General features: G+C 45.3%; 1 protein-coding gene across 1 annotated transcript in view; it reads right to left on the bottom strand.

Annotated features, from left to right (window-relative positions):
• Positions 1 to 17,402, bottom strand: part of LOC139226779 (dynein axonemal heavy chain 17-like) — a 1,002,254-nt gene that overhangs the window by 130,278 nt on the left and 854,574 nt on the right. The window contains exons 54-56 of the mRNA XM_070857781.1: positions 15,980 to 16,171; positions 13,216 to 13,482; positions 11,896 to 12,057 (exon numbers count right to left, since the gene is read on the bottom strand). Of these exons, the coding sequence (XP_070713882.1) occupies positions 11,896 to 12,057; positions 13,216 to 13,482; positions 15,980 to 16,171 (621 nt within the window). The remainder of the gene's footprint in view (positions 1 to 11,895; positions 12,058 to 13,215; positions 13,483 to 15,979; positions 16,172 to 17,402) is intronic.

The following is a 17,402-nucleotide window of genomic DNA, read 5'->3' as shown; positions in this document are numbered from 1 at the left end:
GATCCTGCAGCAATGGCCCTTACTTTAAGATAGGGAAGGAGCCTCTGGACATTGTGCAGTGCTGTACCACTACCGTCCCTCCTGCCTGGTTTAGCGCTCCAAGGGAAATGGTAGCACTGGGTTTAGTGCTTCACTTCTCTCCTGGAGCGCTAAACCAGAAGTTGGGGTAGCGCCCGGCAATACTTTTGTGCTCCCACAAAAGTTATCGCCTCAAACAGGGTGCTACACAATTTCCAGCCCATAGTTTTTGATAGGGCCCATCTCTGGTGGGATGAGGCTTCCACCCACCCTGGAAATGCTCCCATGATGCTGATTGTACTTCTCGCTCTGGGTCATCCATGTATTCAAGAGGGCTTCCTGACCTTCGCCTGGAAGCCATGCCAAATTAGAAATGGCAGTGGAGGCTTGCTGCAATACTATGGTTAAGCATGCCGACAAGCTGCCTGAAGGGATTTTTTTTTTGGATTAAGAAATGATGCTGCTGCTGCTAATGGGGCTCATTCAAAACGATCTGGGGTTTCATTCTGGGGAACCAGAGTCTAACGATGCGCTCATACAGCCCGTCCAGAACATGGATGTGCAGGCTGCCTCCTCCCTTCCTCCTTTTCCTCTTTCTCTTCCTCCATTTGAGGTGGTCGCGCAACCTGTGGTGGCAAGGGCTGCACCCACATGATGGCCAAGTTGTGGATGTTGTGGCAGAATTGGGACACCTGTGCTAGCGTGTACTGGAGGACACCGTCAATGCGGACAAGGCAGCGGAATCATTGCTTTAGCAGCCCAATGGTCTGCTTGATGAAGTTCCTGGTGGCAGCATGGTTCTCATTATATGAGTGCTGGCCACGGGTCGTGGGGTTATGGAGGGGAGTCATCAGCCAGGTGTACAGGGGATAGCCCTTATTGTCTAGCAGCACCTTCTGGAAGATTGCTGGTACAGCAGACTGGCGCAGGATGAAAGCAGCATGACTGCTGCCAGGATAATATGGTGTGTTGGGCGTTGTTGCCCACTAACTGCACATTAAGTGAGTGGTACCTGGTACCTAGTGGACTACTGCTCCACCTAGTGGACTACCGTGGTAATGCAACTTCTGCTGTAAATACAATAAAAGTCACATGTTGTATTGGAGCCATATTGTATAGTTTCTGTGTTAGTGATATTGTAAAGAATATATCACATTGGTGAATGAAGATAGGATTTCTGGATTCCCTAGCTGAAATTTGTGTTTGGGGATGATTCCTACCAAACAGAGAGACTTGGAGAGGTTCTTTGTTTTGCAGAACAGTTAAAAATCCAAGGTAAATTTCAAGCACACTGTTGACATTGCCATAGTCCAGATGGCTGTGCCTATGGGAATAATAGGGTGCTTGGGTGAGTTCCATCGTGACCGAGAGACTTTTGGAGTGTATCTGGAGCAGCTAGAAATGTTTTTCACCACGAATAGTATCATCGAAGTCCCTGATGATGATTACCACAACTGGGTGGTGCTAGAAAGAAAACGGGCTGTTTTCCTGACTGAAGCAGGCCCCGAGGTGTATGAAACCCAGAAAAATGTGCTTGTTCCCATCAAGCCGAAGGACACGCCACTGATGCAGATTCTGCACTACAGTCCTGAGCCCCTGGAAATTGCTGAAAGTTATCGTTTTGGAATACGAGATCAATTCATTGGCGAGGGTATCAGTGAATTGTAGCATTAAAAAAGCTATCCATGCACTGTCATTTTGGAAACTTTCAGTGACTGCTTTGTTTATGGGGTGAAAAATGAAGCAATCAGAAGAAAATTATTGACAACCCCTAACTTGACTTTTAATTTAGTTTGTCAGACAGCTGTGTCGATCGATACGATCGACCAATACTCCCGAGAATTTCGTACCATTTCCAGTTGTCAGACAACTAAGGTGAATCGCTTGCAGTTTAAAAGTAAAAGGCAATTGGGCCCCAAGGCCGCAGCAACTGACCAAGGTAACAGCGAATTGAAGTCATGCTATCGGTGCCTGGGACAACAAATTGCTTAAAGCTGTCCATATATGAAGGCAGAGTGTTTCTGTTGCAAGAAAACTGCTATAAGTAGAAATCGCCAGAGACTACATAGCATTGAAGAGAAGCAACAGGACGAGGAGGTTCTGGAGATACATGTCATTAGGAGCACAAGGGTATCTAACAATGATTCGTGCTGTATCGTCATCCAAGTTGACATCGCAGGAACCAGGATACCTATGGAAATTGACACTGCTGCATCCGTGAGCATAGTACCGGAATCTTGTATGGTCGTAAGCCGCTGACAGCAATCCTCCATCCAAAGTCCTCAGTTTCAACCTTAGCTGCAGCCTGAATGCAGAGATGGGCTTTGATTTTGTCAGTATATACGTATGACATTGAGTACAGACGATCAGCTGATCACATTAATGCTGATGCTATGTCCAGATTGCCATCCGCATCACAAGTTACACCCAATAGGGAAGAAGTGTTCTATTTTTCATACATTGATGAACTGCCAGTCACAACTGAAGAGATTGGTAGAGCAACGAAACGTGACGCAGTTATGTCAAAGGTATATGATTACATAACAAATGGCTTGCCAAACCAGGTATCAGAGAAAGATATTCATCCATACTTCGTCGTAGAAATGAATTATCAGTGGATAAAGATTGTACCATGTGGAATGCAAGCGTATTATTCCAAATAAGTTCACGTCCAAATTGTTAGGAGATTTTCATGACCAGCCCCTGGGAATGTGCTTGACCAAGAGTTTTGCACATTGTTACTTATTTGGCCAGGTCGAGATAAAGATATAGGGCTAGAACCTCCACTTTTTTTGCATGCTTAACACCCATTTAATGCCCATTTTACCACTGAAATGACATATAGGGCCCAAGTTTCGAGCCGCGCCTAGAACGGCGCAGTCCCGACCTGGACGCCCGTTTTTCGCGCCACAAAGTGCGCCTAAAAAAACCCTCCGTATTCTCCACCTCCCTGCAGGTCCTTTGGCCCTCGGCGCGGCGCAACAGGAGCTGTCGGGGGGCGGAGCCAGGTCCCTGTGCTGAAAACAGTGCCGGGACCTCTGCACACGCACGCTACAGTGGGCACGCAAGTGCAGTAGCTCCAGACGCCTGAAACTGTGTGGGAGGGGCCCGAAACACGCAGCCCCTAGCCCTGGCCGAATGGCCTCACTGGGGCTGCGTGAATAAGGCTCCTCCCACGGCCAGCTCCTGCTTCCTCCCGACTCCCGCTCCTGCTTTCCCCCCCACCCCGACCCGACCCGTCTGCCGCTGCTGCTCCTGCTTCCCCCTACCCCCGGACCCAACCCGACCCGTCTGCCGCTGCTGCTCCTGCTTCCACCCCCCCCCCCCGGACCGGGCCCGACCCGACCCGCCTGTCGCTGCCGCTCCTGCTTCCCCACCCCCCCGCCCCCGACCGGACCCGACCCACCTGTCGCTGCCGCTCCTGCTTCCCCACCCCCCCGCCCCCGACCGGACCCGACTCGACCCGTCTGCGTCTGCCGCTGCCGCTCCCGCTCCCACCCGACTCGACCCGACTCTACTCCCGCCACCGCCCCCAGACTGGATCCGACCTGACCTCCCCCTCCCCGACCTGACCTCCCTCCCTCCCTCTCTCTCCCTCCCTCCCTCTCCCTCTCCCCCCCCTCCCTCTCTTCCCCCCTCCCCCCTCCCCCGCCGACCCGAACCGAACCTCTCTCCCCGACCCGACCCAACGCCACCTACCTCTGGTGCTGGGGATGGGCCCTGCCCGAAATCTCGGGCCCGGCCCGTTCAGCCTTTAGTCCCGACGGCAAACCGCTTCCTAAAGGCCTGCCTGAAGAACTTTCACACAGGTAGGAACATGGTTTATTTAATCTTTTCTTTGCTTATAAATTTTCATTCAGGTTGGATTTATTTGTATAATATTTGTATAAGTATAACTAAGGATTTATTGTAGAATTTTATGACTTCCCTTTCCCCCCCCCTCGTTCCCTATGCCTAATTTGTAACCTGCGCCTGATTTTTTAATGTGTAGAACAGGTTTTTTCAGTTCTACAAAAATCTTCACTTGCTCCATTCTAAGTTAGTTTGGAGTACGTTTTCACTGTGGAAACTTTGAAATCAGGCGTCAGTGGCCGGACACGCCCCCTTTTGAAGAAAAAATTCTGTTCCAAAGTGGAACTGTTCTAACTGACTAGAACTGCAGAAAAAAAATTTGGAGAATTGCGATTTCTAAGATAGTCCGTTCTCCACCAGTTGCTCCTAAAAATCAGGCGCAAATCATGTGGAAACTTGGGCCCATAATGCCCAGATATTGCCCATTTAGCCACAAAATGGAAACTGATGGGCATTTCTCGGAAACTTATCGCCAAGCGTTACTTTCCCGATGTGCTTAACTCCGGGAAAAAATAATATCGCCTGCCTGCTTTTTTGGGGCGGAATCATCAGAATGGGTGAAATCAACATCCATAATATCGCCCAACGTTAATTTCCGCACTGATTTAACGCTGAGATTCAATAATACCGCCCACCCACTTTTTTTTGTCATAAAGTGCATATTTACTGAAACTAGCGGCCATGAGAACGCCCAGCATCACTTTCACCACCTCGCACACATGTCGCCCACAATATCGCTCTCCCAAAAAACCACCCAGAAAAAGTGGAACTAACCAGAACTAATCACAGCGTTATGGACGCCATGTTCTACATCACATGTCGCTATAACGTCAATTAAAAGGGCACAAAAGAAAAATGCTGCAGATGCTGGAATCTGAAATAAAAACTGAAAATGCTGGAAATACTCAGCAGGTCAGGCAACATCTGTGAAGAGAGAAACAGAGTTAACTGGCAAAGTTCTGATAAAAGGTCATGGACCTGAAACGTTAATTTCATGCTGAGTATTTTAATGCTGAGTACTTCCAGCATTTTCTGTTTTTACATCATTTAAAAGAGCATTGGATAAGAATTTCAAAAGGAAGAATATAAAAGGATAAAGAGACAAGGCAGGAAAATGCATTTAGATTGAACAGCTCCAGTTAAAGAGTTATCAACGATGCAGGACTAAATGGCTTCATTCTGCAATGCAACTTCTATGATTATGACAATGCTTTCACAATCGCATGCCAAAAGGGATTTATCTTGCGACTCTGGCATTTAAATTGGTGTATGTGCCCTAGCTTGAAATAACCTACCGATGAATGTGAATCTTCTGATATCCATGGACAAATTACCAGTTGGAGGAATCTCATTACACATTATTAAATACATACAAGACCATAAAAACTAGGAGCAGGAGGAGGCATATGACCCCTTCAGCCTATTCCGCCATTCAATAAAATCACGGCTGATCTTCGATCTCAACTCCACTTTCCTGCCTGATCCCCATATCCCTCGATTTCCTTAGAGTCCAAAAGTCTATCGATGTCAGCCTTGAATATACTCAACGTCTGAGCATCCATAGCCCTCTGTGGTAGAGAATTCCAAAGAGTCACAACCGTCTGAGTGAAGGCATTACTCCTCATCTCAGTCATAAATGGTCAACCCCCTATCCTGAGACTATGCTCCTTAGTTTTAGACTCTCCAGCCAGGGGATACAATCTCTCAGCATCTACCCTGTCAAGCCCTCTCAGAATCTTATGGCCTTGAAGTTGCGGTCGGAGGCTGCCCGTGGAGAAATACCTGTGTAATTGGTGGTCTGGGAGGTACGGAGACTCGCGGTCCTGGGTCTCTCCAGGTACACGCAGGTAGAGGCCCACGTATCTCAGCGGCGCATGCAGTTCGCAAGCACTCCTGGGATCATGTGGGCCAGGCCAATGAATGAAAGAAGGGAATCCCCATTCATGTTGATGGGGATTCCGTCTGTACGGAAATCCCACAAGTATAAATGGGAATACCCCCAAAAATACATTTACATTTCAAATAAATTTTAAAAACCCATTACATATTTAAAATGAATGAAAATGACATTTAATTAAATATTTAAAACAAAAATTTTAATTTTTGAAAATTAAGTTTACATGTTTTAAAGGGACTAAAAATAAACTTACCTTATTGCATAGAACTTTTAATGTATAAATGATTGATAAAATTTTATTTTTATGTTTTTTTAAACTCTTACGCTGGTAAAAGCAGGCCTTTTGGCTACTTTTACTAGGCGTAACAATTTCACGGGCATTTGCTGGGCAGAAGTTTGACAAATAGCTCACTTCTGAAGTGAAGACCTTAAAGGGGCAAAAGTGCTTCGAAGAGAAAAATCAAGGAACACAGAGAATACCTCAGCCAAGGTCAAAGCCTCAGCATGCAAGTGCTGGTGCCAACCTGAAGGGAGAGGAACATAAGAAATAGGACATAAGAAATAGGAGCAGGAATAGGCCATTCGATCCCTCGACCCTGGAGGCTGTTACTAGGCCTTTTTTGTCCACTGGGGAACTTGTAACCTTTACCGCCACTTCCTGGAACCATCTGTCGTATTGTGGATCCGGAAAGTGGTGATAAATGGGGTGTACAGGAGGGAAATCTGCCAGGAATGGAGGCCCGTGCCTTCGCTACCTATTCCATACAGTTGGTGAGGAAAGGTGGGGAAGAAGCGGGCAGTGGTAGTCCTGGCAGGGACGGGTAGGGAAATTATAGTTGGGGCTGTGAGACAACTGTAGGCCTCACCACTTGAATTTTCCGTCATTCTCTAGTGCAATCCTACCCACTTTTGGTTGGGATCAAAGAGGAGAATTCTCTTGGTATGTCATGTGAAAGTGAACAACTATCCCTGTCATGTATGTATGCTTGGAGTTACTAGCGACCAGGTGGCGCTACTGTCGGAGTTCTTTGGGCTGCACGCATGTGTGTGCGGCCCAGGTATAAAAAGCAAGCCATCATGTAATGTAATCACTTTGGGCCTTAATAAAGCAGAGCCAGGTTTGTACCTGTGTTAGTTTACAGTATTCAGTCTATCGAGTTATTACATACATAACATTTGGTGACGAGACAACTTAAGAACCTTCGCATGCAAAAATGAGCACAATTGGGATTCGGGAGAGAGTCGTGGAGGGAGAGGACTGGGCAGATTTTGTAGCTTGCCTGGACCAGTACTTCGTGGCCAACAAAATGGAGGAACCCGCTGACACAGTTAGGTGCAGGGCGGTCTTCCTCACGGTTTGCGGTCCGAAAATATATAGACTCAAAGAATCTTCTCTCGCCTGCAAGTCCAAAGGACAAGGACTATGAGGAATTGTGTGCTCTGGTACGTGACCATCTCAAACCAGAAGGCGGCAGCATCATCTCACGATATCGATTCTACAAGCACGTTCGTTCTGAGGGTCAGGATGTGTCGGAATTCATTGCCGACCGAAGATGTCTAGCTGGACCGTGTAAGTTCAAAAATGCATTGGGAGACATGCTGCGGGACTTCTTTGTAATCGCCATCAACCACGGGGTGATCCTGCGTAAGCTACTGGCAGCAGAGATGCTGGATTTGAGCAAGGCCATCATGATTGCGGCGATGGACAAAAACTTAAAGCAGATATCATCGAAAAATCGTACTCGGCAAGTACTGTAAACAAGATTGTATCGTCGTTTGGTAAAGCTGCATATGGCAGGACCTACTTGACTGCGTATGCGAAACCTGTGGCTGCCCAAAGTCCACCAACGGGAATTAATCCGATTTCACTGTGTTGGTGTTGTGGGGGAAATCATCGGCCTCATCAGTGTTGGTTTAAACAGTACATTTGTAAAGGCTGTTCGAGACTGGGGCATCTCCAGCGCATTTGTCCGCAACTGAGCAAGCGTGCTGCGACACACCACGTGGAGGATGATGACCAGTATAGCACGGATCCGGATATGCAATCTGAGATACTAGAGAAGAAAGTGTATGGACTGTATTCGTTCCTAACAAAGAGCCAACCAATAATGATTAATGTGAAACTTAACGGTGTGTCGGTACCGATGGAATTGGACATGAGTGCGAGTCAATCAATAATGAGCCAGAGGACATTCGACAAGCTGTGGGATACTAAGGCTGTGAGGCCTAAGTTGAGTCCAGTCAATGCTAAGTTGTGTACGCACACTAAAGAACTCATAACGGCGATTGGCAGTGCAGTAGTCAAGGTGTCGTATGATGGTGCAGTTCATGATTTACCGTTATGGATTGTTCCAGGCAATGGTCCAACGCTGTTTGGCAGGAATTGGCAAGAAAAAAATCAAATGGAATTGGAATGATATCAAAGCGTTGTCATCGGAGGATGATACTCCATGTGCTCAAGTACTGAGCAAGTTCCCCTCGCTGTTTGAATGAGGCATCGGCAATTTCACGGGAGCCAAGGTGTAGATCCACGTGGACTCGGATGCAAGACCCATCCATCATAAAGCTCGGGCGGTTCCGTACATGATGAGGGAGAAGGTCGAAATCGAACTGGACGGACTCCAGCGTGAAGGGGTCTTATCACCGGTCAAATTTAATGAATGGGCCTGCCCCATTGTTTCAGCGTTGAAGAGTGATGGCACTGTCAAGATTTGTGGAGACTATAAGGTTACGATCAACCGAGTTTCGAAGCAGGATCAATATCCGTTACCGAAGGTTGATGACCTATTTGCAACACTAGCCGGGGAGGAAGTCGTTCACTAAACTGGATCTGACATCGGCCTACATGACACAGCAGCTGGTTGAGACGTCGAAGAAACTTACGTGCATCAACACTCATAAAGGACTGTTTATCTACAACAGGTGTCCCTTCGGAACGCGCTCGGCTGCAGCCATATTTCAGAGGAACATGGAGAGTCTACTAAAGTCTGTCCCTAGAACCGTTGTGTTCCAAGATGACATCCTGGTCACAGGTCGCGACACCGCTGAACATCTGAACAACCTGGAAGAGGTTCTACATCGTCTGGACAAAGTGAGACTCAGACTGAAACGTTCGAAGTGCGTCTTCATGGCACCAGAAGTCGAATTCCTGGGGAGGAAAATTGCTGCTGACAGCATCAGGCCCACCAACTCGAAAACCAAGGCCATCGAAAATGCACCCAAGCCTCAGAATGTGACAGAGCTGTGTTCGTTCCTTGGTCTACTCAACTACTTCAGTAATTTCCTACCTAGATTGAGCACTTCATTAGAGCCACTGCACATGATGTTAAGAAAAGGTGACAACCGTGTTTGAGGTGTGCTCAAGATAGACCTTTTGTGAAAGCTACGAATCTGCTTTGCTCTAACAAGCTGCTGGTACATTATGATCCGTGTAAGCGTCTAGTATTGGCCTGTGATGCTTCATCATATGGAGTTGGTTGCGTATGCTTCTAAAAGTTTGTCAAAGACGGAAAGAGCCTGCAGCATGGTATAAAAAGAAGCATTAGCCTGTATGTATGGGGTTAAAAAGATGCATCAGTACCTGTTTGGTCTTTGGTTTGAACTGGAAACAGATCACAAGCCACTCATGTCATTGTTTTCGGAAAACAAAGTTATAAATACCAATGCATCATCCCGCATCCAGAGGTGGGCGCTGACATTATCTGCCTATGATTATGTCATTCGCCAAATACCTGGCACCGAGAATTGTGCCGATGCACTGAGCTGTCTGCCGTTGCCCACACCGGAGGTGGAGACGCCACAATCTGCAGACCTACTGTTAGTTATGGATGCTTTTGAAAGTGAAGGAACCCCTGTCACGGCTCAGCAAGTTAAGACCTGGTTGTGAAACGTTGTGTCCTTAGTGGTGATTGGTCTGCCATACCTAAGCAAATGTGCGATGAAACCAAACCTTACAACCGTCGCAAAGGCGAACTATCTATTCAGTCAGATTGTTTACTGTGGGGTAATCATGTTGTTATGCCTAAGAAAGGCAGAGAGAAATTTGTACATGATCTACATAGCACTCATCCCGGTATTGTGATGATGAAAGCCATTGCCAGGTCTCATGTATGGTGGCCTAGAATTGACTCTGATCTGGAATCATGTGTGCATCAGTGCGACACTTGCATGCAGCTAAGTAAAGCACCTGCGGAATCGCCGCTGAGTCTGTGGTCATGGCCATCTAAACCATGGCCCAGAATCTACATCGACTTTGCAGGTCCCTTCCTGGGAAAGATGTTTTTAGTTGTGGTGGATGCATATTCCAAGTGGATAGAGTGTATCATCATTTCATCCAGTACATGCACAGCTACCATTGAGAGCCTTCGTGTCATGTCTGCCCGACATCATTGTAAGCGACAACGGACATTGCTTCACTAGTCTGGAGTTTCAAGAGTTCATGAAACTCAATGGTATCAAACATGTGAGGTCAGCACCATTCAAACCCACATCTAATGGTCAAGCAGAGCGTGCTGTCCAAACCATCAAGCAGAGTATGAAACGTGTAACTCAAGTTTCACTGCAGACTCGCTTGTCATGCATATTGCTTAGTTACAGGACAAGACCCCACACGCTTATCGGGGTCCCCCCTGCTGAACTATTGATGGAGAGGTCTCAAGACCAAGCTCTCTCTTGTCCACCCTGACTTGAACGATCATGTTGAATACAGACATCAAAGTCAGCAGTGGTATCATGATCGTGCTGCTGTGTCACGCGACATTTCTGTTAACGATCCTGTGTATGTACTAAATTATGGTCAAAGTCCCAAGTGGATCGCCAGTACTGTTATGGCCAAGAAGGGTAACAGAGTATTTATTGTCAAGCTCAAGAATGGGCAAACATGCAGGACATATGTTGATCAGATAAAGCTGCAGCACACGGATGAACCGGAACAGTCTGAGGAAGAGACAAATCAGTGACCAACCAACCTACCCTCAGTCATCAGAGGACTCCACTGTCATCAATGAATCTGGACTTTCATTGCCACTCCCATCAGATCGGTTACCCAGCCCCCAGTCATAACAGACTCAGAACGCTTGCCCAAGTTAAACTGAGACGATCAACTCGGGAGCGGAAAGCCCCGGACCGTCTCAATTTGTAAAAAGATTGTTACTAATATCATAAAGGGGAGTATGTATGTTTGGGGTTACCAGCCACCAGGTGGTGCCACTGTCGAAGGTCATTGGTGTGTGCGGCCCAGGCATAAAAGGCAAGCCATCATGTAATGTAATCACTTTGGGCCCTAATAAAGCAGAGACAGGTTTGTACCTGTGTTAGTTTACAGTATTCAGTCTATCGAGTTATTACATACATAACAATCCCCTCTTCACCATGCAAGTACAATAGGTGAGATCCCGTCTCCTAGTTTAGTTAAAACTTGATATGACAACTTGTGTTTATATAGTGCCTTTAATGTAATAAATATTTAATAATGGAAGCAAGGGAGGTGACCAAAGGCATATGTTTTTAAGGCAGCTTTTGTAATTGGGGAGAGAGGTTGCAAGACAGTGAGGTTTATGGAGAGTTCCAGAGATTACAGCTAAGAAAGCCATAGGCTCTGCAACTGAAGATGGAGCTGGGCTTGGGTAAATATGTACAGAAGGCTAGATCTAGAAGAGTAGAGGACACATGCAGTTACAGAGAAATGAAGGAGGTTGCAAAGGTAGGGATAGCAAGACACAGTGGAATCTGTAAATGAGATAAGGATTTTGAAATCTATGCTTTGGGGATGGAGAAGCAGTGAAGGTTGAGAAGGAGAAGGCTGATAGGCACGTAAGAATTAATGTGGGCAGTGGAGCTTTAGGTAAGTTGAAGTTAATGCAGAGTACAAGTCAGGAAATCAATAAGGAGAAGCTTTAGAGAAGTAATTCTTAGAGGTGACAAAGGGGTGAATAAAAATTTCAACAATTGTTTTGGCAATAAGGGCAGAGATGTACAATATTGTGGTGATGGAAGTAGCTGTTTTTGGCGATGGATACAATAGCTGAGCATCAAATAGAATAATGAGGCTGTGCACCATCAGATTCAGTCTGAGTGACGGCGAGGTAGAGGTAGGTTACATAAAAATAAAAACAATTAAACTCTCTTACCGCAATACCTTCAGTTTCCTCAAGGAAACGCTTACTAACAGAGATTAAAGCTTCTTCTGGCCACTCATGGAACCAGTTTATAGCTGTGCAGTTTACCAAAGCAGGGAACTTTCGAGCACGTATTCGTAGAATTGAACCCACGGGTGAAAAACACAGAACAACCTGTAAAATCCAAAAAATATATTGACTCTTAAAAAAATAAAAAACACCTGTGTGTTGGGGGCATAATCTACAAATTTGCAGATGATACCAAGATCTGCGCGAGTGTTACAACTGTAGATGATGCTCGTCTGCTTCAGGCAGATCTTAATATGTTGGGAGTTTAGGCTCAAGACTGGAAAATTATGTATAGCTCAGATAAGTGCAGTGTTCTGTGGGCAGAGCAAATGCTCAACATTCATACACCCTTCAGGGAAAGGTATTAAAGTTGCTAGGGATAGAAAGAGATTTGGGCATTATAGTGCATACATCCTGAAAGGTACTTGAGCAATGCCGTGTAGTGATAGCTAGAATAAATAGGGTATTGGGGTGTATCCATAGGACAATTGAGTACAAGGTGAGACATACTATTTTGTCCTTGTACAAGATCTTAGGCTCACTTGGAACACTGTGTCAAGTTTTGGTCTCCTCACATGGGTGAGATTGAGGCTTTGGAGAGGGTGCAGAGGAGAGCCCCTAGACTAATTCTCAGTCTAAAGCATTTTAGTTAGAGAAGTGCAGACTTAGGGGGAGATCTGATTGAGGATTATATGATAATGAAAGGAATAGATGGTGTTCCAGCTGACAGTTTATTTCAATTAAATAGGTTAGGCAGGACCAGGGGTCACAAATGTAAGTTGTATAAGGCTAGCTTAGATATCAGGCGGTGGTTCTTTATCCAGAGAATAGTGGACCTCTGGAACAGACTGCTGTCTCGAGTGGTGGATGTGGACTCGCTGAATTTCTTCAAGCGAGAGCTGTATTTGTTTCTGGCTGAGGCAGAGATCACCTCTTATAGAAGATAGGTAGTGAAGGGAATTCAGGGCCAGAGTGATCTCCTGGACTAGTTTTGATACCTAGATGGGTCGGAGAGGAATTTCCCAGATTTTTTCCCCCCCAAATTGGCCTGGGTTTTTTAATGTGTTTTTTTGTCTTTCCCAGGAGATCATATGCTTTCAGGTGGGGTATCGCAATTGTGTGGGACAGTCTCGATCGACCAGATGGTCTTTAAATGTCCATCATTGTTCGTATGTTTTTACACTTATCTTTGTTTACTGCATTTAATGGCATTGCTGGCTGACTATGAAATGAATTAAAAAATTACATAAACATTAACCATACCTTTAGTTGCCTCCTCACTCTCTCTATGAAGAACTTCCAGCAGTTCTCTCTTGTATCCTGATAACCAAATAATTTAACTTCATTTTTCATGGCACCAATAATATTTTCCAATTCGTCCTCTTGAAATAGTCCCGGAATCTCACCAGATGCCAAAAGGTCATTAATAAGCACAAGAAAGATCTCCTCTGCCACCTGGGAATCCGTCATCAGAAAAACTGTTCCATTGTTTTTTACTCCAGCATTAATATACTGGGCACCAAGATCTGTCTAATTTAAGCAACAATGTTAAAAGATATCAATTTTTGTACTCATTTAACAGTTTATTATTTGTTTACTTTTATTCACCAATAAAATTATAACACTTCAGGTTATAAGGAAAGATAGATATTTTTGGATTTGCCCAATTACTTTGACTGCTGGGAGAAACTATAAAAGTATAAAACAGTGTCATCTCAAATAAACTACTACAAGATTAAAATGCTGAATCCCCCAACATCAACATCTTGGGGGTCACCATTGACCAGAAACTTAACTGGGCCAGCCACATAAATACTGTGGCTACAAGAGCGGGTCAGAAGCTTGGCATTCTGCAGTGAGAATCTCACCGTCGTAAAATCACTCAACTTGTCGAGATATAGTGATTCCGGTACTACGCACATGGATGCACCAGTGTCGATTTCCATGGGTATCCTAGTTCCTGCAACGTCGACTTGGATGCCGATACTTCGCGAATCGTTGTTAGATACCCTCGTGCTCCCGATGACATGTGTCTCCAGAACATCCTCGTCCTGTTGCTTCTTTTCAATACTATGTAGTCTCTGGCGATTTCTACTTATAGCATTGAAAGTTGGTTTACTCTTCAGTTGGCATGCCTTTGCAAAATGCCCAGTTTTCTTGCAGAAGTAACACTCTGCCTTCACATATGGACAGCTTTGAGCAATGTGTTGTCCCAGGCACCGATAGCACGACTTGGCCAGTCGCTGAGGCCTTGGGGCCCAACTGCCTTTTACTTTTAACCTGCAGGCGATTCACCTCGGTTGTCTGATAACTGGAAATGGCACAAAATTCTCTGGAGTATTGGTCAGACATATCCATCAACATAGCAGTCTGACAAACTAAATCAAAAGTCAAGTTAGGGGCTGTCAACAATTTTCTTCTGATTACTTCATTTTTAATCCCACAACAAAGCGGTCACTCAATGCTTGGTCCTGAAAGTTTCCGAAATGACAATGAATGGATAGCTTTTTTAATGCTATTCACTGATACCCACGTCAATGAATTGATTTTGTGTTCCAAAACGATAACTTTCAGCAATTTCCAGGGGCTCAGAACTGTAGTACTGCTCTAACTTGGGTAGAATCTCTGTCAGTGGCGTGCTCTTTGGCTTGACAGGAACAAGCACATTTTTCAAGGTTTCATACATCTTGGGGTCTGCTTCAGTCAGGATAATAGCCCATTTTCTTTCTAACACCACCCAGTTAAGGGTTTCGTCATCAGGGACTTCGATGGTACTATATGTGGTGAAAAACATTTCTAGCCGCTCCACATACACTCTGAAAGTCATTCGATCACAATGGAACACACCCAAGTGCCCTATTATTCCCATTGACACGGCCATCTGGACTCTTCAGTTCGGCCAAATGTGCTTGTAATTTACCTTGAATTTTTAGCTGTGCTGCAAATCAAAGAACCTTTCAAAGTTTCTCTATTGTTTGGCTGGATGATCCACCAACAAAAATTTCAACTAGGGAATCCTATTATCCTATCCTCGTCACCAATGTAATATATTCCTTTCGTTATCACAAACACACAGACTACAAGATGACTCTACAGGAACTTGAGATGTGACCTTGTCATATGATCCTTTTATTATATACATCAGCAAATACTCTCCACTTGCCTGGATGAGTGCAGCTCTAACAACACTCAAGAGGCTCGACACCATCCAGGACAGAGCAGCATGCTTGATTGGCACCCCATCCACTACCTTCAACATTCACTCCCTGCACCACCTGAACAACGTATCTGCAGTGTGTACCATCTATAAGATGCACTGCAGCAACTCACCATGGCTTCTTCGGTAGCACCTCCCAAACCTGCGACCTCTACCACCTAGAAGGACAAAGGCAGCAGTCGCATCGGAACACCATCACCTGCAAGTTCCCCTGTAAATCACACACTATCCTGACTTGGAAATATAATGCCGTTCCTTCATCATCGCTGGGTCAAAATCCTGGAACTCCCTCCTAAACAGCACTGTGGGTGTACCTCACCACAAGGACTGCAGCGGCTCAAGAAGGTGGCTCAGCACCACCTTCTCAAGGGCAACTAGGGATGGGCAATAAATGCTGCCCTTGTTTGGTATGCCCACATACCAGAACGAATAAAAACAATTCTAAAGAGATAGTGGGATAAGGGGGATGTGGGATATGAGAAGAAGGATTCGGTTAATCTCCAAAATGGCACTGCTGGTGTCAAATCAGCATTGCGTGCTGATTGACATCATGATCTGCCTGTTCTGCGTACTTCCAGTGAATGTTCACTGCACCAATATGGCGTCTGGTGTGATTCACCCTCAAATGTGTGTGCATGCTGCGGATGTAATTTTGGAGCTCTAAGGCCACTCATAGCGGCCAAAAAACAGGCGCTAATGAGCCCAATTTCTCGCCGATTTGTATTTATCGTAACACATATTTGGCTCTGAAGAGAAGGAGTAGAATCAAAATAAGACATACATTTTAATATATTAAAAGTAAATTTGTACCTTGAGGTCAGCAACTGAATACCCTTTCTTAAGTACAATCTGGAAAACATTTAAGCTGCTAATGTATGCTGATAACCGAGACAAGCTTTGCTTTCCACTGCCACCAACTCCTACAAGTAATGCGTTTCCTCTTGGTGATTCTAAGAGTCGGTTTATCCTACAGACATGAGCCATTGCATCTTCAAACAGAACCTATAAAAATAAAATTTTAATAAAACATGTTTTAGAAATGCTGCTCTATAAAGATTAGGGCTAGAAATTCATTACAGCCAAGAAATGGTGAGTGTTTAGACTAAAAGGGGGCAAAATTGTCCCTTTTTCAGAGTACTGTTAGTACCTCCGGAGGGCGTTAATGGGCACAAGGCACTTTTCGGCCTGGGGGGGGGTGTGTTACCGGTTCCCAGGAACTTGCTCGCGATATTGCGGAGGCGCTGCCATGGTAATGCCCAGGGCCACCACAGAACCGGTGTTGACATCATTGCCGTGCGCGCTGATCCCTCAGTGCCGCGTGCCAACCCCTTATCGCCCCACACAGGAAATTGCCCCACTGCCCGAGTGGCTGGAGTGAGCGGGTGTCAATGCCAGCTCCGCATGTCGTGAAGCTGGGAGGAGCCCTCCAGTACTTGGCTGAGCGGATGTACTATTTACATCGGATTATGTAGGATTATATAGGATATACAGCACAGAACAGGCCATTTGGCGCAACCAGTCCATGCTGGCATTTATGCTCCACTCGAGCCTCCTCCCGTCTTTCTTCATCAAACTCTGTCAGCATTACACTGTATTCCCTTCTCCCTTATATGCTTATTTAACTGCCCCTTAAAGGCATCTTTACTATTTGCTTCAACCACAAGTGGAAACACTCTCTCTGTATCTACTCTATCACAACCTTTCATAATTTAAAGAACTCTATTAGATCACCCTTCAGCTTTCTTTTTATAGTGTCAGTATCCTGATATGTATACCCTCGCATTTCTGGTATCAACCTTGTAAATCTTTTTCTGCACCCTCTCCAGTGCCTCTATATTCTTTTTATAATATGGTGACCAGAATTGTACGCAGTACTCAAAGTGTGATCTAACCAAGGTCGATACAAGTTTAGCATAACATCACTACTTTTCAATTCTATCCCTCTAGAAATAAACCCTAGTGCTTGGTTTGCATTTTTATGGCCTTGTTAACCTGTGTCACTACTTTTAGTGATTTGTGTATTTGAACCCTTTGCTCCTCTACCCCATCCGGACTCGCATTCTCCAAGTAAGAAGTAACCTCCCTATTCTTCCTATGTAAATGTAATACCTCACATTTATTGGCATTGAAATTCATTTGCCAATTATATGCCCATTCTGTAAGTTTATTAATGTCCTCCTGTAATTTGTTGCAGTCCTCATCAGTGACTATTCCTCCAATTTGGTGTCATCCG

Source organism: Pristiophorus japonicus, chromosome 16, assembly GCF_044704955.1.
Source record: "Pristiophorus japonicus isolate sPriJap1 chromosome 16, sPriJap1.hap1, whole genome shotgun sequence".
NCBI lineage: Eukaryota > Metazoa > Chordata > Chondrichthyes > Pristiophoridae > Pristiophorus > Pristiophorus japonicus.
Note: the sequence above shows the minus strand (reverse complement) of the source record. Positions and strands in the feature narration are given on the sequence as shown.